This window comes from Rhinopithecus bieti, unplaced genomic scaffold (genome assembly GCF_001698545.2).
Source record: "Rhinopithecus bieti isolate Rb0 unplaced genomic scaffold, ASM169854v2 scaffold_31076, whole genome shotgun sequence".
NCBI lineage: Eukaryota > Metazoa > Chordata > Mammalia > Primates > Cercopithecidae > Rhinopithecus > Rhinopithecus bieti.
This window is the reverse complement of record NW_016813414.1, coordinates 261,094-288,171: the sequence shown is the minus strand read 5'-3', so window position 1 is coordinate 288,171 and position 27,078 is coordinate 261,094. Positions and strand designations below refer to the sequence as shown.

General features: G+C 38.0%; 1 protein-coding gene across 2 annotated transcripts in view; it reads left to right on the top strand.

Annotated features, from left to right (window-relative positions):
* HERC3 (HECT and RLD domain containing E3 ubiquitin protein ligase 3) overlaps positions 1 to 27,078 on the top strand; it is a 123,074-nt gene that overhangs the window by 78,568 nt on the left and 17,428 nt on the right. For both annotated transcript variants that reach the window (XM_017848385.1, XM_017848386.1), the window contains exons 12-23: positions 1,202 to 1,261; positions 4,794 to 4,905; positions 5,302 to 5,491; positions 7,286 to 7,449; positions 7,565 to 7,678; positions 13,625 to 13,648; positions 13,739 to 13,828; positions 15,368 to 15,538; positions 17,512 to 17,655; positions 18,571 to 18,737; positions 22,189 to 22,255; positions 22,741 to 22,823. In XM_017848385.1, coding sequence (XP_017703874.1) covers positions 1,202 to 1,261; positions 4,794 to 4,905; positions 5,302 to 5,491; positions 7,286 to 7,449; positions 7,565 to 7,678; positions 13,625 to 13,648; positions 13,739 to 13,828; positions 15,368 to 15,538; positions 17,512 to 17,655; positions 18,571 to 18,737; positions 22,189 to 22,255; positions 22,741 to 22,823 — 1,386 coding nt within the window. The remainder of the gene's footprint in view (positions 1 to 1,201; positions 1,262 to 4,793; positions 4,906 to 5,301; positions 5,492 to 7,285; positions 7,450 to 7,564; positions 7,679 to 13,624; positions 13,649 to 13,738; positions 13,829 to 15,367; positions 15,539 to 17,511; positions 17,656 to 18,570; positions 18,738 to 22,188; positions 22,256 to 22,740; positions 22,824 to 27,078) is intronic.

The window sequence follows — 27,078 nt, the reverse complement described above, 5'->3', positions numbered from 1 at the left end:
GCATTTTCCTATTCAAGATGATTGAGATGGTAATTCAGAGTCAGGTAGAAAAAAAAAAACAAAAACAGTAAGTAGGATTGAGACCTTTTATCTAATTTAAAGGATAATTTTCCTTTGCACATTCTTACACATTTTCATTGGCTTTCCTCAGCCTCTCCACTTTTTTCTGCGAAGTCTGATTCTTGGGAAGAGTAAATCAAGCTCTGTGCATTAAGTTGTGGTTATCCCCAGAAACGTACATAATGGTTCCTGCATTATGACATAGATTGTAGTGGGCCAAATGACCAGGACTCTAAACTTTGAGGCACTTGAGCTAGTAATTTTTTGAGCAAGAGAGCATTAGGAACACCCTAGAGCAGCTCTGTGGCAGTCTTCAGGATCCCTGTAACCATAGGATGGCTCTGCCAAGGAACTCAGGCTGGAAGGGTAGCAGGGGAGAGGACATGAGGGCTAGCTGGGGTCCAGCAAGGGAAACTGACATTTTACCATTAGTTGTGTGTTTTCTTTTTTATAAAATGAATGGATGGAAGAAAAGATCTTTAAAGATCTTTCCTGATCTAATTATGTGGTTAAGAGAAACTACTCTGATCCCCTCCCCAGGCATATATTTGTGTTATTCTTTCCCTTTTCCTTGCACTGAATGGAAAGGCCCAGGATTCCTGATGTCCAGTTTCATTTTGGGTCCTCAGAATTAGCTGTTTCCCCAGAGCCTGTATAATAGAAGGTAATGGGAATAAGTGCTTGTTTCACTTATTTTTTAATTTCCATCTCAGATATGCAGCAAAATAGAAGTAATTTTTCAGTTATTAATTTGCAAAGATAATTTCTGTGTTCGGGAAGTAATTCCTTTGCTTCTCTTTTTTGGTTTTATTCTGTGTATCTCTTTGGAGTTTAGATAGGGCACTTCTTAGATGCTTGGTGGTAGGAAAATGTTCAAGAACATTATTGGGACAAGAGGTTTTCTTTCAGGAGCTTTGATACTCTTTTTTTTTTCCTAACATGGAAAACTTAAGTTCTTCTTCATATTGAGATGTGACATCCTGTTTTTCTAAAGCAAATGCACATTTTCCAAAGCTTCAGCTGACTAAGAAAGAGCTATTAATTAAATCCTAGAGTAAATGATTACTTTATTGTTGATACTTAAATAACCATTTATTTGTAATTATTAAAGGCTTCCCCCACCCTTCTTTTTTTTGAGCAGCGGTGTTGTTCAGATATTATCTTCTGCAGCCTGTTGGAATGGAAGTTTTCTTGAAAAAAAGTAAGTGACTTAGAGCCTTTAAAAACTCTCATGTGTATCTATAGTCTCAGCTACTTGGAAGGCTGACACAGGAGGACTGCTTGAGTTTAGGAGTTTGGGGCTTTAGGGTGCTATAATGATGCCTGTGAATAGCCACTGAACTCCAGCCTGGACAACATAGTGAGGCCCCTTCTTTTTAAAAAAAGTTTATTAAAACCCTACGTGTGATGCAAATACTTACTCAGCAAAGGCTGTGAAGAAAGACTTTTCTTCTCTTTGATGGTGGTTGGCCTTAATTTAATGGGTAAGCTGATGCTTTGCACAAAAATTGGAATGCTGGAAGAACAATGCTGATTCATACCTGAATGGCAGAAAAGCAGATTACCGAGAGAGACTTTATCTCTTTCAGTAAGATTTTCAGAGTATTCTAAGATGTGTCATAATTTTAAATTCTTAGTTCCTCAAATAATCTTCTTGATTTCTTTGGTTTGCTTTCCCATAGTTTTAAAATTTTATTATTTTTTTAAATTTTTTTCTCTCAAAAAGAGTGAATTTAGGGAGTAATTCTAAGAAGGCTTCAGGGGCTCCTTGGATTTAGGTCCAGCCCAGCTCACCAGAGAATTATATTTGAGGTTGAACTCCCCAGTAGTAAATAGAATGTTTATTTTCTTAGTCTTACCCCTTCTGCAAATATCTCCCTCAGGAACCTGATGCAGCAAAAGGGTCTTATCATGGGTTTGGGTCTTTGATGATCCCAAGTCCTAATTATTTATCAATCCTTTTCTGCCAGTGGCCAGGCTAATGAGATCTCAAGGTGAATTAGACTTCATTTCTCTGTGTGAATCCCACCCCTATCCCTCGATCCCTGTGTTAGTCAAGGTTCTTCAGAGAAATGGAACAAATAGGAGAGAGATAAATAGACAGATGGATGTATCTGTCTATCTAGAGAGAGAGAGAGAGAGAGTGGGGAGATTTACTATGGGAGTTGGTTCACCTGATTATGGAGGTTGAGAGATCCTGCCATAGGCATCTGTAATCTGGAGAACCAGGCGAGCCAGCATCATGGCTTAGTGCAAGTCCAAAGGCCTGAGAACCAGGGAAGCTGATGGTGTAATTCTCAGTCTGAGGCTGAAGGCCTGAGAAATGGGTGGGGGCTCCTGGTGTAAGTATTGGAGTGCAAAGACCACAGAACCTGGAGTTCTGATGTGCAAGGGCAGGAGAAGAAGGATGTCCTAGTTCCAGAAGAGAGAGAGAAAGAATTTGTCTTTGCCCTGCCTTTTTGTTCTGTCTGGGCTTTCAGCTGACTGGGTGGTACCTACCCACACTGGATGAGGATGGATTTTCTTTGCTTAGTCACTAATTCAATGCCCGTCTCTTACAGAAAACTGACCCAGACATACCCAGAAATAATACTTTAGCAGCTACCTGGTATTCCTTAATCTAGTCATGTTGACTCCTAAATTCAACCATCATCACCTCCTCCCTATAAATGAGTCCCTAACTGGGTTGCAGGAGATCACTTCAGAATCTCTCTTTGGTTACATTTAGAGATTATAAAGTCATTTACTTTTATAATTAAGGCAGCTGGAATGAGCTCACACAATTCATTTCATATTTAGTAATTAGTTTTTTCCTCCAGGGAAAGATATTCTAGATTATGCTGATGTTGGCCTTCCAGAACAGGGGTTCTCAGCCAGGTTGATTTTGCTCCCCAAAGGACATTTGGCAGTTTCTGGTGATGTTTTTGGTTGGTGCAATGGGGAGGGACTTGCTATTGACATCCAGTGGGTAGAACCCAGGGATGTTGCTAAACATCCTTCATTCCCACCTGCCCAGCAAAGAATCCTCTGGCCCCAAAAGTCAATAGTACCAAGGTTGAGAAACCTTGTTCTAGATGGATAGCTTTCATGACATTTGGGAAGGGCTCTTGGCCAGACTTGTTAGGTTGTTCACCTTTAGTATCACAGATTTCGTATAGAGTTGCGGAGAAAGCCTTTTTTTTCAAACTGACATCTGTACTATTTCAGAAAGTCAACTCCTGTAGTTTACATAGGATGCATCACAGGAAAACAATCAAAATGAAGACCAGTTTTACAAAGCAATAAACACGTATAGACAAAACATTTTGTTTTGTTTTCTCAACAGCATAACAAAAGTATCTGTAAGCATATGGAAAATTACATACTGGAAACCAGAATTCATTTCTATATTTTGGGAAGATTTATTTTAAAAATAATAACAACAACAACGAAAGACCCAAAAAACAAAGTACAAGCAATTTATCTTCATTTGACCATAGGGGTTTCAATACATATAATTATGATTTTTTAAAATGTTAGAAACTCTTTTTTGTTTTCAAAAATTATAACATTGCAGTCGGAGTGTATTCAAATCATTCCAATGTGTCCATTACCCAAAAACAGAAGCTGCTTTGCAAATAGATAGCTCTTTTGTAAATTAACAGATGTGGTAGGTTCAAGAGCGGGATATGTGAGATATTCTCTAAGTTTCAAAAATGCTAAGATTCTTATTTAAGGTTACAAAAAAGATTTGGTTGCTAGAAAGTTGAAAATAGTCAAGCAGTGCAAGCATTAGTCGTTGGGGCTGAATGTATTGCGTACTCCTTTGGTTTAAGGATCGAAGAGACATTAACTTTGCATTTACCTAGATCATTTTTTTTCTTTTTTTTTTTTTTTTTTTTTTTTTCTTTTTTTTTTTTTTTGAGCAACGGAGTCCCTCTGTCGCCCGGCTGGACGTGGGGGGGCAGTGGCAGTCTCGCTTCAGCTGCAAAGCGCTCCGGCTCTGGGTTCACGCATTCTCTCGTGCCTCAGCCTCCTGAGTAGGCTGGGAGCTCACGGCACCCGGCCCACCCGTTTGTCGCGGCTAGTATTTTGTATTTTATTTATAAGAGACGGGGTTTCACCATGTTTAGCCAGGATGGTCTCCGATCTTCGCTGAGCGTCGTGATCCGCCCGTCTCTGCGCCTCCAACAGTGGCTGGGTTCACAAGGGGCTTGAGCCATCCGCGCCCGGGCAACCTCGTTTTTATTTTAAAGCTTGTGATAAGAAAGGCTTTCAACAAAGGAGGTTGCTACTGCGTTTGTTAATGAGTGGACCAATTTGCACAGGGGATGTTATTTGCACCAAGCAACAGCATCTACATCTAGTTCAATGAGCCACAAATACAGAAAGAAAACCAAAAAACACGATACGAAATCAGGGAAATAATTCTTTGTTTATGAACTTCAAGATAGCTTTAAATTCATATGGCAGTCCTTGTACTTTGACTTGAAGGAAAACAGATTTAAAAATTTGAAAATTCTTGTAAAAGGAATTCCAGTGTGTTTTATTCTTTGTGAAATACTATTCTTTATTTTGGGTTTATTATTTTGAGATTTACGCAAAATGCGGTATTTTTGTGGATCTTATCTGCCAGGTCAAATTTAAATCTGATTAGTAAGAACATAGTATTTTGTTTACTTGTTTATAATTCCTATCAGAGTGTTTGCTTTGTTTTTCTTTTATTACATACTTTTTTTATTTTGTTTGTTTAGAATTGATGAACATTTTAAAACGAGTCCCAAAATCCCTGGGATTGACCTGAACTCAACTAGGGTGTTATTTGAGAAGTTAATGAACTCTCAGCACTCCATGATTCTAGAACAGGTATGTTTCTTATATTTGTAAAGTGCATTCTTAAAATGCATTTTGTATTGATGAATTCAATTTCAAGTGAAAAGAGTAAGATGAAAAGTGAAAGTCTCCAAATCTTAATTTTGTATTTACTTTGGGAATTAGACCTACCTTTTGTTTTCTTTTGGCTTAAACCTTTCCAAGGCAGTGCCCCTCTAGAATATACAGTTTGCACTGGCAGGGATCCTTGGCTTTTCTTTTCATGGATATGTACTGAGAGCCTAGACCAGTGTAGGGCTCATAGTAGGTTCTCAGTGCATAGTGAATGAATGAGAGTTGAGGGTCTATCAAATAGGTTATGAACTTAGAGATAAGTTCACTAGATCTCAAGTTTGTTTGAATTTCTCATTACTCTTTTCTCTCATACAGATTTTGAACAGTTTTGAAAGTTGCCTGATTCCCCAGTTGTCAAGCTCACCACCAGATGTTGAAGCCATGAGAATCTATTTAATACTACCTGAGTTTCCCCTACTCCAGGATTCCAAGTATTATATAACATTGACTATTCCCTTGGCTATGGCCATTCTGCGGCTGGATACAAACCCCAGCAAAGTACTAGGTAAATTTGCTAACCTCGGTATCAGTGGTTTTATGCTCATTTGTTTTGTTGGTGTGACTCCTGGCTCCAGTGGATTGAGATCCAAGAATCTATTTGTTGCCATTTAATATCCTTAACACTTAAAACCTTTTTTCCTTTGCTGTTAATTTTTAGCTAACCCTATTTTCAAGTTGAAAATAAAACCATTATTTAGATTATTTGAAATGACTCATGCCAGAATAATCTTGATTTTATAATATTCACAAACCTAATTTATTTAATTTGAAACTACTTTTTTCTACCACATTTGCTTATAATAAATAGGGCCTCAATATTCGTGTACATTGGTCGCTGTTTCTCCTATGTCTAATTTAGGGGGTGGGAGTGAAGTGAGCGGTTTTGGTGATACAGAGGTCTCCAAAAAAGAAGAGAAAGAAAATGACCTAGTGTGGACTTACCAAATGTTTGTTTTGTTTTTCTTTTTTAGGACAGTTGAGTCCACACTGATTTTGCAGGCTCCGGACACTTTGCTGAGATAAAACCTTCCGTTCCTCAGTGATTTGGAGAGTGTCTTTCATGGGAGTAGCGCCTGAAATGTTTTTATTAATCAAGTGCAGGAAGTCTATCACCTGGCTTTTTACTTTTCCCCCCCCCGGGTAAATTTTGTTAGGTGTCATTGCAGCTCAGTAACTTCTGTGTTCCAGATGGACTGGGATGTTACTTGAGTGTGGTCTCCCCACGAATAAAGAGACTGTGTTCCTGAAGGTGGAATGCTGGCTTTTCTATATTGCCTCCACCTTTGTAGAAGAGATAAAAACAGAAATAATAATGAAAGCACTAGTAAATGTTAGTACTTAATTTTTTTAAGATCAAAAGCCTTTTGGGGAACATTTTCTCAGGTGTTCTAGTTGATGTGAAACAGAGAGGTGGCAATATTAGAAGGAATCTTACCTCACTTTGAAGTTTTAGAGTTTTTTCATTTTTATTTTTCCAGACTGGACATTACAAAGAGAACATAATTATTCAATTTCACACTTAATTTATTTTTAACTTCTAATTATTGATATTTAAAAGAATACCCCAAAGTAGAGAGTATGCTACAGATAGTCACCACACAAATTCAGCAGTTGTCAGTATTTTGCCCATTTTATTTCATCTGTCTCTTGCCCTCACCGCCTTTTTATTTTTTGTTGGAGTATATTTAAAGGAAATCTTAGACATATTATTTCATTCTTTAAATATTTCAGTATGGCTGAGTTTATTTCCAATGAAATATAAGCCAGTACTATAATTTTCTTGTCTGGTTATGAGAAAGCATTATTTGGTGAGAAATAAAATGGCAGTTTTCAACTAATGATACCTCTTAAAGGGAAGGGAATGGTTGCCGTATTGTTGCTGCTTCTAGGGTGTGTCATCCTTTGCATTTCTGCTTCAGGATTTAGTGGTAGCTGAAAGCACTAGGACATAAGAATACTTTTTGGATTAATACAGTGGGGATCACTCCTGCCCAAAATATGTGTTTCTTGTCCACATGTAGTCTGGAATTGGACTTGTGAGTTAACCTTCAGGTTGAGTCTTTGTAAAAAATCAGACCAAGCTTTAAAAAAAAAACAGAACTCCAGGGATTCTTGTACAGCTGCTGTTCTCTCCAAAAATGTTTTAATGGATTCTTTTTAAAGTCAGTTTTGGGAAAATGCATTTTAGACTAATGTTTATCTTCTAGACAAAGCAATTTTTAACTGGCAGGCAGAAGACATAAATAGTTGCCCAAGATTACGTGTTGAAATAATGTCTTTTCTTTCTTTCTTTCTAAAGATAACTGGTGGTCTCAGGTATGCCCGAAATATTTCATGAAGCTGGTAAACCTCTATAAAGGTGCAGTCCTTTATCTACTGAGGGGAAGAAAGACATTCTTAATTCCTGTATTGTTTAACAATTATATTACAGCAGCTCTCAAACTCTTGGAGAAGTTATATAAGGTGAGCATAGGAGGTGCTAGTGGGGAGGGGGTAATTAGATGGTAGGGTAAAATATGCTTGTGAGATGTTCTTTGCGAAGCCATGTTTTAGTTGTCTGTATTTTGTTCTTCATTAGGTAAATCTTAAGGTGAAGCATGTGGAATATGATACATTTTACATTCCTGAGATTTCCAGTCTCGTGGACATTCAGGAAGACTACCTCATGTGGTTCTTGCATCAAGCAGGGATGGTAAGAATTCATAAAGCATATTTTAAAGCTTTAGTCTTTTTATACGAAAAGCACATGTGAGTGCTATAATATGTCTTTGACTTTGGTGTCAGTGTCTCACCTATTCTTCATCCAGCTGGCCTTTTGCATTCTAGAAACTTGGAAGTGCTTTAAGTAATCATCAGTGTTATAAGGAGTCATAAATGAGTAGTCACCCAGAATGTTACACATTAAAAGTTGCCACCTTTTAAAAATCAGAGTATCTAAAGTAGTCAAATTCACAGAAACAGAAAGTAGAATGGTGATTGCTAGGGACTGGAGGCAGGGGAAAACAGAGAGTTGCTATTTAATGAGTATAGTTTCAGTTTTGCAAGATAAGAAAGTTTGGAGATCCAGTTGTACACCAGTGTGAATATACTTAACACTGCTGAACTGTACACTTAAAAATGCTTAAGATGGTACATGTTATGTTAGGTTTTTTAAAACCCTAATTAAAAAAAAAAACCAAGACAAATGCAAATATGAATTTTTAGCTTTCCTTGAAACTTGGAAGATCTGGCAATATGACCTGTCTTCCCATATGACAGCAAGTGGCCAGAGTTCAAGAGTGACTCTTTAGATGAGGCTTGTGTATATGCCACAATTCCCACTGCAGCTTAATTTATCCCTGCCATTGAGGAAGGATCGTTTGGTAATTATTGTCTTCTGACAGCCTACTTCAGTCATCATATGTCAGCTACCTGGACCCCATAGGCCCCTTCTGATTGAGAATTATGTGTGTGAAAGTGTCACACATCCCTGATCCAGCGCTGTCTCACTATATTTTAGATATGCCGTTCAGGGGCCTGTGGATTCCTGCCTACCGCCACTGGCATGGCAGGAACTGCTCCTTTTGATAGCACACTGGCTTGGGATATATGCAAGGCTCTTTAGGATCGCCCGTCTGTGGAGTATGTGCAAATTTGAGTTCGGTCGGAAAACAGAATGATAATTTAGTTCTTGTATTTTATGAAGCCGTGGGCAGCAGATTTGAGGTGAGTCCTTGCCAGTGTAGCAGGTTCATCACCAATATTAGGGCAATATTTTTCCTGTGGGGTTTTTGGAAGTCAGCAGTTGTCTCCAAAAGCAAGGCATTTCAATAGGCTGATCTAACTGAACAAGCAGGATTGTTTTCTTTGTCAAATAATGGATGATGAATGCTAGACACAATGTTGTATTTTTTTCTCTAGAGACTTAAAAAATGCATACAGTGTTTTATTTTTAAATAAGATTTTATGATTACCCTGAGAAAACAAAATACTTTTTTTTTTGAGACAAAGTCTGGCTTTATCACCCAGGCTGGAGTGCAGTGGCACCATCTCGGCTCACTGCAACCTCTGCTTCCCAGGCTCAAGCCATTCTCCCACCTCAGCCTCCTGAGTAGCTGGGACTGTAGGTGTGTGCCATCACGCCTGGCTAATTTTTGTATTTTTTGTAGAGATGGGGTTTTTGCGATGTTTCTCAGGCTGGTCTTGAACTCAAGAGCTCAAGTGATTCACCAGCCTCGGCCTCCCAAAGTGCTGGGATTACAGGGGGTAAGCCACTGTGCCTGGCCAAGAAAATACTTTTTAATATAAATGAATTAGAGTGTTCTAAATGGGTTGACTTGGGAAATTTAACATGAAGGCTAGTAATGAACTCTGTTTTCACTTTCAAATTTAGGAATTATTAAAAAATAAGCCCTTCTGTTTTATCAATTTATGAATAATTATTCACTGAATAACAACATTATGAGTGGTAAAATAAGCCTGATGAATTATTTAGGCCAACTGCTTTGTTTCTAGATGAGGAAATGGAACTTAAACAATTTTTCCACCAATTTCATTAGCAATAAAAGTCAATTCTTCTGATTTCTAATCTACCCTTTCTGTGACTTAATGCTGAATAAAATAAGTCTAACAAATTGTAATTCTTTTTTACCCTGAAGAAGAAGTTGCTCATGTTAAAATCTAGATTAGTATGACAGTAGTCTCTGAGTAGAGATAATGAAGTAACTTTTACAATATTTTAAACTTCCTTTCTCTTAACATTTGATAAACAAATATCAGATCTTGAATAACAGATGCTCATCTTTTCAATAACTGTAACAGTTATTAAAGAAATATGGAAAATTACATGAAATTAGTCTATGACCGTTTGTGATTTTTGTGGAATTTTTTCTAGTGTATGAGGTACAATGATATTAGAAATTGAATTTTAAATTTCTTGATATTTTGGATTTTAACTTAAAATACTAAAGCTATTTCATTTGTTATTTTTGTTTATTTTAACTACTTTTAAATAATAAATGGATTTTTTTGGTGTGTTGGAATTTTTAGCTTGTTACTAGCTGAGGCTGTGTAGCATATTGTTGAGCATAGGCTCCAGCCAAAAAGACCTGGGTTCAATTCCCAACTCTGGTCTAATGGCCGTGGCCTTAGACAAATTACCTAATTTCTATAGGCCCAGCATCCTCTTTTGTGAATAAGAATTATAACAGATTGTGGAAATTAAATGTGAGAAAGCATGGAAAGACCTTACTTAGCAGAGTACTTAGCATATAATAAGCCCTCAATAACTATTTTTCACTAAACACTTCTTGAGCACCTAATGTGTGCTGTCTGCCTGCTAGTCACTGGGAGTGGAAACATGTATGGATATGGTGTCTACCTTTGCAGAGTGTTTAGCCCAGAAGCAGCAGTGAAAAATTCCCAAAGGGATCTAACACATGTGTGCAGAAGGAACATTCTAAAGTGGCTGATTTTTACTCCTTTTAAAGAAGAGGTGGTAGTGGTTCCTTTACTTCAATCAGCAACTTGCCTTATCTGCACTTAAAAACCAAATAGCACAGAGTGAGTGATTGGTGGGCTCCTCTAGAGGGCAGCACAAGTGGGGAAAGTCAGTGCCACAATGTCAATCCTTCAAAAATAAAAGCTAGATAAAGCTCGACATCTTGCTGTATGTGTTAAAGGAGACAAAGCCAGGCAGTGTTTTGTCTCCAGTTGTGAGTATTGTGCACGTGTGAGACAAGACAGGCCCTAAGGCAGAGGAGGCTGTATTTCTTCTCCAGCACTGCACCTGTGCGTGTAGTACCTCCTGCCCCACTTGCAGCCACATTTAGGAAATGTTGACTTCGTATTTTAAAAAAACGATATTCCCAATTTTTCTGTTCTATTCCATTTACTTATTCATTGCTTCTATTTCATATGCTTTAGAAATGAGCTTAGGTCACAGTACAGCCCTGTTTCAGGCAGGGAGACTTGAAATATGGTCCACTAGTACTTTACTAGTTTTAAGTCTGTGAAACTCATTTTTGAGGAATGGATAGTCCAAGACAAGTAGCCTCTCAGGTTATGTGCATCCTTCTAGGTTATGAATAGCAATAGTGGCACAAAATCATGCAGATTTATTTCGTATAATACGGAAATACAAGAGTGAGTACGATTTCTAAAATATTCAGCATTCACAGAATAAAAATGAAATTAAATTATTATATATGAAATACAAAAACTTACAGACTTATGAAAAGTCTGTGGATGTATAAGCAGACCTTTGTTACACATTCGCAGCTTCTTTTGACTGAATACCCTTCCATCCTTTGCCTTCCTTAGAGCTGCCACTTCCGTTTTGTAAGGCTTCCGTATCTTCCTGCCTGCCTTGCTGGCTCACCTGAGACCTCTAGACCACCAGCTCTGGGCAGTGTCTCTCTGGCTTTGGCTGTGGCTCCTAACTGAGGCAGTTTTGGATTTCTTTCCAGCCATCCCTCTCAGTGGAGAGAATGGTGACCCTGCCCTCAATTTAACTCCTCCCTTTCTCCAGTAGAGAGATCAGCCTGCTTCCAAAACTGGGTTCCTTCAACTCTGGGGTGTGGGAAGGAGTAAGGTGAGGGATGCTGAGAGGGACTATGAGCTACAGAAGGTGGATATTTAAGGGATGCAGGGAGGCTTGAGGTGGGGATTACAGGAAGAGGGTGGGGAGAGAGAGTCAGAGAACAGGAGTGGGACTGGAAAGAGCCAAGAAATACAGAAAAAACTGCTGATTGATATCTGAAATAACTGCATTACACCAACTAAAATGCCAGTATGTACTTAAAAATACTAAGTAGGCTTGGACTCTGTAATGCCAGAACTGTTTTGTGTTATCACTTCTTCCATAGTCACTTTTATGTTTGAAGTATCTAAAAACTTTATCTTGCTTTATAGACCAACACTCGTTCAAGATCTTTCTTTTCCCTTGAGAATAGGCAAATAATGCTTTGCGTAAACTAATCTTTTCTGAGAAACAGATGAGGAAATTCTGAATATTGGCACCAGTTTTAAGCCTGCTTTCTTTCCCAGGATGCTTATATCTTTTGTAGGTACCTAGACTAGAAGATGATTTAGCTTTTTGTATAGTGCTGTTTTTATGGTGTGGTTTTGTTTTTTTGTTTCTAGTCATTTTGATTTCTAACTTCAAAGTAATTGGATATGTAGGCATGAGAGTGAGTAAGATTGGTCTGGATGATATATGCAGGATTTCATACCTGATCTCACTGGACTGGAATTGTTTCTTCGATTAGTGTTTCTCTGTCTAGAGAAATGTGCCAAGATCCCTGGAGGAACCTAGTTATAAAGGGTTAACAGGGTAGATTTTAATTAAAATTGCTTTTAAATTATTGTATTTAAATATCCATAAGGACAAAAGGAGGTACATACTGCTTATTCATATGGTTCTGATATAGTACAGTTATAAAACCAAATTTATAAATTAAATACAAGCAAAACTTTAACAGCAATAAAATGCAGATTAGCCTCATTGATTTTATGTGATGATCAAGCATGTCTTACTGAACCTAAACCCCAGTTGCATTGTGGATGTGGCCTGTGTGCTATCAGGCCCTGGTGCTTGAGTTCCACTGCCCATCTGGCTGGGATGACTCACCTCTCTTTTCTCCTTCAACTGCTATTAAACCACGTTCATGCAGCAAGCCAGGACCGCATTGGCCTTTTCTTAGGTGCAGATGCAGCATCCACATGCCAAGACTGCTTCTCTCTTTTCTCACTACACTTGGACAATTAAATAATAACATGATGCCAATGCAGTTATTCAAACAAATATAACTTAATGTGTTTTACTAATTTTGTTTAGGATATCATTAAGAAATATATAGAGTACTCCCAGATCTCTGAGAATACACCTATGGTTTTCTGTTTGGTAATTCTTGCTACAGATAAACATGACCTATATTGTTGATTTTTTTTTTGTTTCTATGAAGTTAATATTAAGTTAATGTTTGTTACACAGCTTAACAAAAAGTGAAACTGTAACTCATCTCCTAGATGTCCTTCATTGTGGTTGTGGATTTTTACCATTACTCCCCTCCAAAGTTTATTGACAGGTGCATTCACATATCCATGGAATGCATTCTGTAGGCCGAGTACTAGTCTAAGTGCTGAGTCAGCAACAGTTTACTAGATAAAGTCCTCTTTAGATGCTCCTGAAATTCTTTCCAAATACTTGGTTTCTCCTAAGAGTAGCAGCCTGTGTGTGTGTGTGTGTGTGTGTGTGTGTGTGTAGGAAGATGCAACATCATTTAACAAATAAAATGTAATTTGTATTGTCCACTTTACCCAACAAAGATTAACCTGTGAAGTCAAGGTTATAAAGCTCCTGTTTTGGAATTAGATTTCTTATAAAAGAGAATTCTGTTAATGCTGTGAATTGTGGAGAGTTAGTGACATGCCCTTTAAAAGTCATAAAAAATATTTTTTAATTGCTTTTGCTCTTTTTCTCATTCTGTGGCCATCAAAACATCTTTTCCCTTAAAATTTAGTCAGCCATTCAAATGGTGTTAGTTCTATGGCCAGTAGTCAGGTTGGTTCTGTGTTTTGTTATTTATATTTTACTTTTGGAGGGATTAAAATTCAGGTTTTACAATTTAAGTAAGAGACTTTTATTTTCTTTACACAGAAGGCTAGACCATCAATAATACAGGTAAATGATCCTTTTAAATTTGCTTTTATATTTTCCAGCTATACTTTCTGTGGAATAGTATAATACTGTCAGTAATGTGCTTTATTCTAGGATACTGTAACACTTTGTTCCTACCCTTTCATCTTTGATGCCCAAGCCAAGACCAAAATGTTACAGACAGATGCTGAACTACAGATGCAGGTATTATATTTTAGAAATTATTTCCTCTTTTTAATGTGTTTCTCCCTTTCTAGACATTCAGTTGTAATTTTTTCTAATAGGAGAAGACATATTTGGTTGAAATTCCATTATAATTCTTAAAGCTGTTTGAAACTTTTCAGTAATTTGTGTTGAATATAACACACATGGGTGGATACACATTTATGTAGATTAGAGATTGGCAAAAGGATGACTTAGTAAATGTTTTAAGCTTTGGGGACCGTATGGTCTCTGTTACAACTATTCAACTCTATTTTAGCATAAAAGCAGTGATAGACAATATATAAATGAATGAGCATGGCTATATTCCAACAAAACTTTGTGTATGTTGAAATTTGCATATTATATAATGTTTACATGTGGTGAAAGATTATTCTTCGTTTGATTTTTTTCACCCATTAAACAAATGTAGAAACCGTGCCGGGTGCAGCCCACACCTATAATCCTAGCACTTTGGGAGGCCGAGGCAGGCTTATCACCTGAGGTCGGGTTCAAGACCATCCTGGCCACCATGGTAAAACCCTGTCTCTATCCAAAATACAAAACTTAGTTGGGCGTGGTGGTGCCCACCTGTAATCTCAGCTATTCGGGAGGCTGAGACAGGAGAATCACTTGAACTCAGGATGTGGAGGTTTCAGTGAGCCGAGATTGTGCTACCGCACTCCAGCCTGGGTGACAGAGCACAATTCCATCTCAGAAAAAAAAAAACGTAGAAACCATTGTTAGCTCAAGAGCTGTGCAAAAACAGGCAGCAGGCTGGATTTGATATGTGGGGCCTTAGTTTGCTGACTCCTGACAGAGAGAGAGAGTTAAATGGAACTTGGGAATTCTTTGTTGAATAAAAACTTGTTATAGAGATTTATTTAATAATTTATTTTAAATACACATTTTTATTATAAAGTATAATTGATTTTGACAAGCCACAAAAACATTTCTGAATTAGTAGCTCAAATCCTCCAATTCCTACTGTTGGTAGATATAGATATATAACTTCATTTATCTTTCCCTCTCCATCTCTGACTGTCTGCCTGTCTGTCTTTTTCCAGCTCTGACTGCATCTATCTGTATATGTGTTTGTTTTCATATCGCTGTATCTGTTAGATTGACAGTTTAGAGGTTTTCAAGAGAAATGAAATTTTTCAAAGAATAACTCTTTAACAAGTGGTTATTAGCTTTCTTTTCCTGCCATTTTGAAAGTTGTGGTTTTTACCCACTTTCTACCATGTTTCTTTAAGCATGATACTATTTTAGTATTAATCAACTGGTTTAAGTCACTTTCCTGGACCTGGTTATAGATCATATGATTCATAAACTGTTTTAGTTAGTTTCTGTGAGTCCAGATTAGAAAGACTTGTGTGCTGCGTAAACATAAGTAACTTAGAAAATCTGTGGAAGTTAAGAGGGAAAAAAAGAACCAAATGGAGGTGCAGTCAGCGCCGCCAAGTCCAGAAGCACAGCTGACTGCTCTCCCAACTCACGCATGTGCTCTGAGTAACTGTGTTCTTGACTGTGCCATTCCAGGTGGCAGTCAATGGAGCCAACCTGCAGAATGTCTTCATGCTTCTCACCCTGGAGCCTCTGCTGGCCAGAAGCCCCTTCCTGGTCCTTCACGTTCGCAGAAACAACCTTGTCGGAGATGCCCTAAGAGAGCTGAGCATTCATTCTGATATTGATTTGAAAAAGCCTCTCAAAGTGAGTTCCTTCAGGATATTCCTCTAAATACCTTGGCAATTTTTCTTCAGTGTTGATTAAGCAGCAATGATCTTACTAAAATTGTGGGGTGTCGCCATTCTTTCATTCATTTTACAAGAATTGAATCACCTTCTTTTGTCAAATCACCAAACAGAACATCTCAGTGTAACATTGGGTAAAAATGCCAGTGGATTATTTGAAAGTTTAGAGTGCTTTCTTTGTCTTCTTCTGCTGTCTTTGGTGTACCAGTTCCAGGTCTATCAAAAACAAGCAAACAACAACAAAAATGAAAGCTTTGACTAATTACAACTATTAAGCTACCATTTAGGAAGATTGTGGATATCAAAGATTTAAGAGAAAGAAGGTAAAATAGGAAAATGGAAAGGTAGTAAAATCATCTGGGAAGCTATTGGCCTATTATGAGAGGCACACCTAGTACCTGCCAATTATTAAATGAAAAAAAATTTCTCTCTCCATAGATCATGCATATTTCCAGGGCTTGACATAATGCTTGGTACACAGTAGGTATTCTAGAAATACTTAGTGAATTATTTGAAATTGTTTAAAGTCATTCATCTTTTCCCTCAGACAACTTCCATATCCCTATTGGTAATCTTTTTATAAGTTCCACTTTCAGAAATGTAATAGGCATGAAATGAACTGATCATCTCCATAAAGGGTAAATAATGCTCCATAATTTACCCTTTCCAAAATTCCTAATCAGTAGCATCAGTCACATCAATCTGCCTGGTTGTTCTCCCCAGAACTTCTGGGCTATATTTTTGATACAGCTTTTCTTTTTGCCCTGTTTTCAATAGGTAATTCAGGTGAGGCAGTTCTTGCTTTGTAGCAGTATTCTGCTGGCATCTGTGTAATCCAGGTCCTAGTCTCTGTCCCACTTTTACTCTTGTCCTGCTCTAGGCAATCTTGAAGACAGCCACAAGTGTAAGCTTTTTGAATGCTGTTTTTAGCTCTGTGCCTGAGTCATTATCTCTGAAATGGGGATAATAGGACTCTACGCATAACGCTGTTCTGAGGATTAGGTTAATAGAGTTTAAGAGCTGGCATGTAGTAAACTCCATGTCATTTGTTGATTTGCTGTAGTTGTTACTGTTAATAACCATTATGTATCCAGCATGCCTACTCCCACTCCCTCACAGAGCCCATGTCTGTGTCTGATTAGAATACCCTCTTCCCTTCTACATGCAGCAGTTACTTCAAGAACCCTATTGAGAGTGATTTCTCCCAGAAAGTGTTCTTTTATTCAAGTTAAATGAAAAATCATTTTTTTCTATGTGCCAGAATATTTACCTCTCATTATATATTTGACTCTTTAAAAATAAAAAGTATTCTCTGCTTTTATGTCTGTCTTTCTGCCTTAAGCAGATGGTAGACTTTCTTTTTCTTTTTTTTTTTTTTGTCGGAATTTTGCTCTTTGTTGCCCAGGCTGGAGTGAGTGGCGCAATCTCGGCTCATTGCAACCTCTGCCTCCCAGATTCAAGCGACTCTCCTGTCTCAGCCTCCCGAGTAGTGGATTACAGGTGCCCGCCACCACGCCAGGCTCATTTGTGTATTTTTAGTAGAGACAGGGTTTCACCATGTTGGCCAGGCTGGTCTCGAACTCCTGACCTCAGGTGATCTGCCTGCCTCGGCCTCCCAAAGTGCTAGGGTTACAGGCGTGAACCACCACGCCCAGCCAATAGATGGTAGACTTTCTAAGGACAGGTGGTAAATTTCTGACTTCCTTTGTATCCCTTGAAGCACCTAGTAAAAATTTTGTGTATCTATAAGTACCTTGTTAAAACTTTACCAACAATGATCAACAGACACACCTAGCAGTTTACGTTGCATCAGTGTATATTCTTTGTTATACTTTCCTTCATTTGTCCTGAGTTTAGAAAATGGTCTGCTGAAAAGAGATAAAATTTGTCATAGATTTCCCTGAAGCATTAATTCTGTTCCATTACTTTAAGGTAATCTTTGATGGTGAAGAAGCAGTGGATGCTGGTGGTGTTACAAAGGAATTTTTTCTTTTACTGTTAAAAGAACTTTTGAATCCCATCTATGGAATGTTTACCTACTATCAAGATTCAAATCTCTTGTGGTTTTCAGATACGGTAAGTAAGTGGTGTCACAATTAAACAGATAGATTAAACTTTCTTTTTGTTGTCGGACCAATCCCCTAATTTCTGACTTTGCAAAGGAGAACATAGCAAGGATAATAATTCAAAATGTTTATAAGTAATTAAAATGTTTATCCCGTCTTCATTTATACTTGTTACCAAGACCTCATAGTGCATTTTGTGAGCCATCAGTCCCATTTCCATTTCTAGTAGGTAAGATCCAAGTCTTCTTATCTGAGAAGGGTAAAAAGAAACAGTGTGATAAATTGGTTTTGTGACACGTGGAAGGTCAATAATCAAATATGTCTGATTTTAATAACAATGATAATATATTATCACACACACACATATGCATGCACAGTTTATTTTTGAAACTTCAGTAGGAGAGCTAAGTTTTTAAAGGCATTCTAATTTCAATCAGACTGTCATTTACATTTTTTTCTATGAGAGTTTTCTTCCTAGATCTGCACCATACCAAAAGGTAGCCACTAGGCACTAGCCACATGTGGTTATTTATATATTATTTATTTAAAATTAAGTAACAACAAAGATTAATTTGCTCCATTGTACTAGCCACATTTCCTGTGCCTAGTAGACACATGTAGCCAGTGGCTACCATATGAGATTGGACAGAATAGAATGTTTCTATCGTGGCTGAAAGTTCTGTTGGACAGCCCTGCTCTAGATGACTATGAGCTGTTCTCTGTATCACTAGGTGCAAATGCTTAACTCTGTCTACGTTGCGTCTTTAAGGGATAACAACTTTTGTCAGTGTGTTTCTTTGCTACAGAAGGTAACTAAATATTAATGAGACCTTTATTTTGAAAATATTTTGAGGGAAATTGTAGAATGTTTGAAGGCCACAAACATTGCATTTCTTTTTAACACTTTTGTATATGTCCTAAAAAGTGTTTTGTAGAGCACAACTGGTTTCACTTGATTGGCATAACCTGTGGACTAGCTATCTACAACTCTACTGTGGTTGATCTCCACTTCCCATTGGCTCTCTACAAGAAGTTACTCAATGTAAAGCCTGGCTTGGAAGACTTAAAGGAGTTGTCACCCACTGAAGGAAGGTACAAAGCTAAAAGGCGATTGGTATCTGAAACTGTTGTGGCTGCCTCTGGCATGAGGATTAAAGGTTGAAAATACTATCTGTACAAATCTGAGTTTATTGCATCCTATGGTTAGACCCTGTTATATGTGTTTTGTCTAAGATGTAGCTGTACAGCTACTTGCTTGAAACATTGCCAGTGTTATCGGTACAGTTGTCTCTCGGTATCCAAGGGGCATTAGTTCCAGGACACCCTGCAGATACTAAAATCCACATATGCTCAAGTCCTGCAGGGGCCCTAGAAGAACCCATGGATTGGAAAAGTTGACCTTCCATGTCCTTGGGTTTTACACCCTGAAAATACTGTATCTTCTTTCTTTAATTATACTTTTTTTGTTGGTGAGGCATAATAGATATACATATTTTGTGGATACATGTGATAATATAATACATTATATAATTTGTAAAGTTCAAACCAATGTAACTGGGATATCCAGCACCTTAAATATTTCTCTTTATATTAGAAACATTTGAATTATTCTATTTTAATGGCCATACTTCCCAAAGTAATTTATAGATTCAATACTATTCCCATAAAGCTACCATTGACTTTCCTTTCAGAATTAGAAAAAACTATTTTAAATTTCATATGGAACCAAAAAAGAGCCCATAGAGCCAATACAGTCCTAAGCAAAAAGAGCAAAGCTGGAGGTATTACTCTGCCTGACTTCAAACTATACTACAAGGCTATAGTAACCAAAACAACATGGTGCGTGCTGGTACCAAAACAGATACATAGATCAATGGCACAGAACAGAGACCTCAGAAATAACACCACACATATACAATCATCTGATTTTCGACAAACCTGAAAAAACAAGCAACGAGGAAAGGATTCCCTATTTAATAAATGGTGCTAGGAAAACTGGCTAGCCATATGAAAACAGAAACTAGACCCCTTCCTTACACCTTATACAAAAATTAACTCAAGATGGATTAAAGACTTAAATGTAAAAAACCCAAAACCATAAAAACCCTAGAAGAAAACCTAGGCAATACCATTCAGGACATAGGCATGGGCAAAGACTTCATGTCTAAAACACCAAAAGCAAGGGCAACAAAAGCCAAAATTGACAAATGGGATCTAATCGAACTAAAGAGCTGCACAGCAAAAAAAACCATCAGCAGAGGGAACAGACAACCCACAGAATGGGGAAAGTGTTTGCAATCTATCCATCTGACGAAGTCTAATATCCAGAATCTGCAAGGAACTTAAACAAATTTACAAGAAAATACAACCCCATCAAAAAGTGGGCAAAGGATATGAACAGATGCTTCTCAAAAGAAGACATTTATGTGGTCAACAAACACATGAAAAAAAGCTCATCATCACTGGTCATTAGAGAAATGCAAATCAAAACCACAATGAGATACCATCTCATGCCAGTTAGAATGACGATTATTAAAAAGTCAGGAAACAACAGATGCTGGCAAGGCTCTGAAGAAATAGGAATGCTTTTACACTGTTGGTGGGAGTGTAAATTAGTTCCACCATTGTGGAAGACAGTGTGGTGATTCCACAAGGATCTAGAACCAGAAATACCATTTTACCCTGCTGTCCCATTACTGGGTATATATCCAAAGGATTATAAATCATTCTACTGTAAAGACACCTGCACACATGTATGTTTATTGCAGCACTATTTACAATAGCAAAGACTTGGAACCAACCCAAATGCCCATCAATGATAGACTGGATAAAGAAAATGTGGCACATGTATACCGTGGAATACTATGCAGCCATAAAAATGAATGAGTTCATGTCCTTTGCAGGGACATGGATGAAGCTGGAAGCTATCATTCTTAGCAAACTAACACAGGAACAGAAAACCAAACACCACATGTTCTCACTTACAAGTGGGAGTTGAACAATGAGAACACGTGGATACATGGAGGGGAACATCACACACCGGGGCCTGTCGGGGGGTGGGGGGGGAAGGGGAGGGAAAGCAGTAGTACAAATACCTAATACATGTGGGGCTTAAAACCTAGATGACAGGTTGATAGGTACAGCAAACCACCATAGCATATGTATACCTATGTAAGAAACCTGCACATTCTGCACATGTATCCCAGAACTTAAAGTAAAATAATAATAATAATAATAAAAGCCTTTCTAACTGGGTGAAGAAAAAAGTAAAGATGTGTTTTCTTTAATATATATTTTATCTGTGTACTAATAACAAAACCAGACTTATTTTTGTCTCTTCAGTCTCGAGGAAGAAAAAAATATTTAAAAAGAAACTTATTTCGCTGATTAACATTAGGGAGAAGGTGAACAACTATGATAGTTTTCTTGGCTGGTGAAATTTTGGAGTGTCTGAAATCAATCTTTTAAAATTATATTGTTGTTAAGGACAGTTAGCAGTGTTTTATGCTGAATTACACGGAGACAGTATATTTTTATGGACACATTTGGCATGCAAAGTATCAGCTTTATATGCCTGTGCAATGCATAACCTCTCAAATACAACTTCTTTTCGTTTCTCCATCTCTTAAAAAAAAAATTAGTGTGAGTGTATTTTAAGAAGAAGGCAATTCTTCTTCTTCCAACGTGGCTCAGGGAAGCCAAAAGATTGGGCACCCCTGGTCTTTACCAAATAGAGACTTCTGCATTAACAAGTAAGCCATTAAAATTCCTAAGTGGATGTGGTGACTTTGTGGCTTTTTTTTTTTTTTTTATGATGGAAGGATTATTTTACTAATGTATAAGCCAGTGAAGCTGGCTGGAGGCCCCTGCAATACCATCTCCTCATTTATATATCTACACACACACTTGCAGACTACTTCAGAGTTAAGAGGACACAAGTATGTTAGGTTAAAAATCCATCTGAATGTATTTTCAAGTCTAATAAGATTTGTCGGTAAGAAGAGAGAATAATTAATGAATGCTTTTTTTTTTTTTTTTTTTTTTTTTTTTTTTTTGAGACGGAGTCTAGCTCTGCCGCCCAGGCTGGAGTGCAGTGGCCGGCTCTCAGCTCACTGCAAGCTCCGCCTCCCGGGTTCACGCCATTCTCCTGCCTCCGCCTCCCAAGTAGCTGGGACTACAGGCGCCCGCCTCGTCGCCCGGCTAGTTTTTTGTATTTTTTAGTAGAGACGGGGTTTCACCGTATTAGCCAGGATGGTCTCGATCTCCTGACCTCGTGATCCGCCCGTCTCGGCCTCCCAAAGTGCTGGGATTACAGGCTTGAGCCACCGCGCCCGGCCAATTAATGAATGTTTTATAGGTCTAGTGCCATAATTGTCTTCAAGGTGTAGGTACATGATTTTCTGTCCATCTGGATTTATGTTTATTCCAGAATCTCCTTTCATAGTTTTTCCTTGGAAATGATCTGGACTTGTAACTGAAGTAGAAACACTGTTGCAGCAGTATCTGACTTTCCACTTTTCCTTTTCTGTCATTCTATGATTAGGAGTCTCCAAGAGCTTTTAGATTACCCTGGTGAGGACGTGGAGGAGACTTTCTGCCTCAACTTCACGGTAAGAATTTCCACAGTTTACTTAGGATTGTGGCTGTCTCTCTTACCATCTGTAGAGTGATAATTAACATTAGTTCTTCTTCAAATCACAGAAAAACGTCAGGGACTTCTTTGAAAAAAATTATTTTAGTCATAGTGTCTTGAGTGTTATAGGAGTTCAGTGGTGTGTTGAATAAATGAATGAATGATTAATCTATGCACTTAGGAAAATTATTGAAGAAATAATCCTTCCTACTCTTGACACATATTCTTGAGTTCATGTCATTTTCTCCTTGAGTGCATTTGTTGGCAACTCCATGTCCTAAAACAAAAGATTTTTTTAACGTGCTAATGTTTTCTAACTCAAGTTCTCATTATTCTCCCACTAATTTTCTGTAATAGTCATGAAACTATGTTTGTTCCTAAAGGCTCTCTCAGTCATTTGAGTTCTACAAAGGTGAATGGTCAAAAAAATTGAAATATTTCTTTTTTCCACCTTAAATATAGATCTGCCGAGAAAGCTATGGAGTGATTGAACAGAAGAAGCTGATACCTGGGGGAGATAATGTGACTGTGTGCAAGGATAACAGGTTAGTCCTGGCCTTGGACTGTTGCAGATGCTGCTACTTCATATTTCTGCAGTTTGACATTTAAGACCAAAATAAAAATTACTTTTTAACATTAATACCTTCTTCAGAGGGGAGGTAAGGGTGATAGGGCAAGAATTTACAGATTTTAAATATATATTTTTTTTGGACGGACCCAGGCTGGAGTGCAGTGGCGCAATCTCAGCTCACTGCAGCCTCCGCCCCTCCAGGTTTAAGCAATTCTCTGCCTCAGCCTCTGGAGTAGCTGGGATTAGAGGCATGCACCACCACGCCCTTCTAATTTTTTATATTTTTAGTAGAGATGGGGTTTCACCATCTTGGCCAGGCTGGTCTTGAACTCCTGACCTCGTGATCCACCCACCTCGGCCTCCCAAAGTGCTGGGATTACAGGTGTGAGCCACCATGCCCAGCCTAAATAATTTTTAATAGCAGAGCAAGCACCAGGACTAGATTCAGGAGATAACTGTTTTAGTTCTAGAGCTGCATCTTTTTGGCTTTGACTCTGAGCAAGTTACATGAACTATTTGGTTTCAGTTTTCTCGTCTACCAAATGGAGATTATAATCAATGTCCTCTCTACTTCATGGGATGTTTGTGAGAATGAAATGAGATAATTTATTGGAAAATACTTTGGAATGAATGAACTCCCAGCGTCTAGCACAGAGTTTCTAGTATCTAACAGAGTGCCTGGCACAAAAATACTCAAAAAATATGTGTTGAATAAATGAATTTTATAAAGGTGCTTACTATCACTGCTATTTTACTGCTGAATGATTTGTCGTAGAGGTTTTAAATTAAGTTATTCTCTCTGGATCATAACAACAAATTCAAGTACATTTGATTTTTCAAGATGATTCATAATCTCTGAGTTAACTCTTTAGAGGAGAGAAGATGCTCATTTTTGCTTACTTTTATATTAAATTATGCTAATCTGCATGAAATCAATTTACTTTACAAACACTGAGTGACTACTGTGTGTCAGCCATATTGCTGGGTATAGAGGGTGAATAACTTCTATCCTTAGAAGCTTGGGATTAGTTAAGAAGGGTCAATGTATGGAAATAATTGCGATAGAATCCAGTGTATGTGATAGAAGTTTTAGCCTAGGTGCCACGGTTCTAGAGTTAAGAGGCTACAACTTTTATCAGACATTAAAGAATGCAAGTTGGAGGAAACATTTTAGGTACCGGGTGAGTCGCGACTCTCCAGTTTGACACATGATAGAGAATGTTGGATACTTGTGGAGTAGGGACTGGTGTACGGATGAAGGGAGACTGTAGTAGCATCAGAGTGGAGGTTATCAAGGCCTTGAATGGCGCTTGGAGTAGAACATGGTTGGTTTCTATTTTAGAAAGATTACTTTGGGGGTCATGTGGAAATAGACCATGTGCAGGGATACCCATTAGGAGGCTTTTGAGGTAGCTCAGGTAAAGGATGATAACAGCTAGAACGAAGGCAGTGGGAAACAGAGTTGGTTATATAACCAAATAGGAGCTATTGTCTGATTATATATGGATGGTATGAGAGAGGCATATATTGATAATAATGTTGAATTTTCTAATTCAAACACTAACTAATAGAAAACAGAGTCTATAAAGCAGGTTCAAGGGAACAAGTTCCATTTTGAATATATTGATTTTGATATGTCTGTGTGATACCCAGGTGATTGTGTTTAGAGCAGAAAATTTATATATCTCAATAAAGAAGTCTTATATGAATATTTTTTAATTAGTTATGTGAGCCTCAATCACCATTGAATTTGAGGTTGCTTACAGCAAGAATCAACAAGAAAGAAGGGGTGAAATGAAAAACAAGGACAAGGAAAATGTAATTTCTTGGAGGAGCTATATAAGTTAGAATAAAATGCAGACTCTTGAGGATGTGAGCATAATTCGCCCATAGGCTAGCATTGAAACTTCTTGGCTTAAGGAAAGGGCAGGTAGGGGGTGGGAAAGGTGAGAGAATGACAGTCTTTCTTTGGAAGCCTTTAGAGAGGAAGGCAAGGTTTCATTTAAGCTATGAAAAAGGATACAGATGTGGAGAAACTAGATACTCTTTGTACGCATGCAGGAAAATTAAGTAAAACTCACTCTGGACTTTTATTGGCTTCTTCCTCTAAATAGTTGGGAAGATGCAATTGGAGATCCTATTAAATTCAGTCTATCCAAGTGATCTATCTTGGTTTTCTTCCACAATCTTTCCTTTTGAAAATAGGAATGGGCTGGGTGCAGTGGCTCATGCCTGTAATCCCAGAACTTTGGGAAGCCAAGGTGGATGAATTGCTTGAGCTCAGAAGTTCAAGACCAGCATGGGCAAGATAACAAAACCAAGTGTCTAGAAAAAAATACAAAAAGAAAAGAAAAGAAAAGAAAATTAGCCGGATGTGTGGTAGTGCATATCTGTACTTCCAGCTACTCAGGAGGCTAAGGTGGGAGGATCTCTTGAGCTTGGGAAGTGGAGGCTGTAGTGAGCCATGATCATGCCTCTGCACTCCAGCCTGGACAACAAAGCAAGGCCTCATCTTCCAAAAAAAAAAAAAAAAAAAAATCCCCAAAGTTAAAAAAAAAAAAAAAAAAAAAAAGATAGAAAAATATTGACAGACTTCTATCCTTGACCTTTTTTTTTTGTTTTTGAGACGGAGTCTCACTCTGTCTCCAAGACTGGAGTACAGTGGTGCAATCTTGGCTCGCTGCAACCTTCACCTCCTGGGTTCAAGTGATTCTTCTGCCTCAGCCTCCCCCATAGCTAGGATTACAGGCGTGTACCACTATGCCCTGCTAATTTTTGTATTTTTAGTAGAGACAGGGTTTCGCCATGTTGGCCAGCCTGGTTTCGGACTCCTGACCTGGGCTGATCTGCCTGCCTTAGGCTCCCAAAGTGCTGGGATTACAGGCATGAGCCACTGCACACAGCCCATCCTTGACGTTTTTAAAAAACAACTCGAAGCTAGTATGATCTCATATAGCATTCAGTAACCTTTTTTTTTGTTGTGTCGTGTAAACCTTCCAGATTATCCAAGAAGCCTCAGCTTTGGGGAAAGTGAGCTCTAGTATCAGAGTTGAGTGAAATGATGCAGAAGCCACCTAGACACCCAACAAAAATGGCTTCAGTTGATGGAATTATCTTGGCTCTAGAAACCTAATATAGAGGCTAGTCTTGATTCAAGTAAGGATGTTGCATCAAAACCCTTGATAAGAATCTCTTGGGGCTAAAAGCAGTTTCCTTTATCTATATAACATTGGTACTTTTGTTAACAGTAAATAATTTATTTTCAGGTTGTTTATTTCCTTAGTAAGAACAGGCTTTTTATTCCATATAGTCAGATAATGTTTTTAGAATTGGGAAAATTTATGGCAGATCATAAAGCAGATTTGTTAGCCCAGTTGATTTCTCTTCCCTTCTTGTTTTGGGGATTGCTTTAAACATTGCACATGTGTGCAAGTACATATGTAGATACATATATAGCCTTTAGTCTTTCAAAAAAATGCCAGAGGAATACCAATTCTATTCTTAGCTTTTGCATTAGGTTTCAGACAAGATAATGTGTGCATCATTCGTTAGAAGCTAACAATGGGATAGCAAGCATCCTGAGGAAGGGGAACATTCAGAATGTCCTCATCCTTTGGTGGGTCATCATAGTGCTCTGTGAATATGATACAGTGGCTGGGGAAATGAATGACCTAGTGCAGGAATAGGCAATTGGCGATGTAGTCTGCAGTTGAGGCAGTTGCCAGAACTTTTTACTCCTTTTCATATCTTTGTCAAGTTATTACTCTTAGCATATTTTTGTCTCTGTCTTTTTTGCTCTCTTTCTAAGTCTGAATTTTTCTCTCTTTCTGTTTCTTTGCTTCTCTCTCCCTGTCACTCTCACTGTCTTTCTCCTTATTCAAAAGACATTTCTTTGAATCAACAGTTGAATTGACTCAACAGTTCTGGGAGAAACTGTGCAGGAATAGTAAAATATAACACAGTTTGTTTAGGGTGATAAGCTGTTCTCAGATGCAACCATAAATGGAATATGAAGACTAAATTGGGTGGTTGAATCTGAAGGCGTTCAGAGAAATCAGCTTGGACAGATGCATCTGGGAGGACAGATATGGTATAGAGCTAAGTTTGGAAGCCTACTAAGATTTGGATACTAGAAAGTAGAGAACAGGACATAAATATGAAAGGTGCTCTGTAAAGGGATGGAAAAATCTGAGTTGTCAGTTCAGACAGAGAAATTTTGATTGCATTAT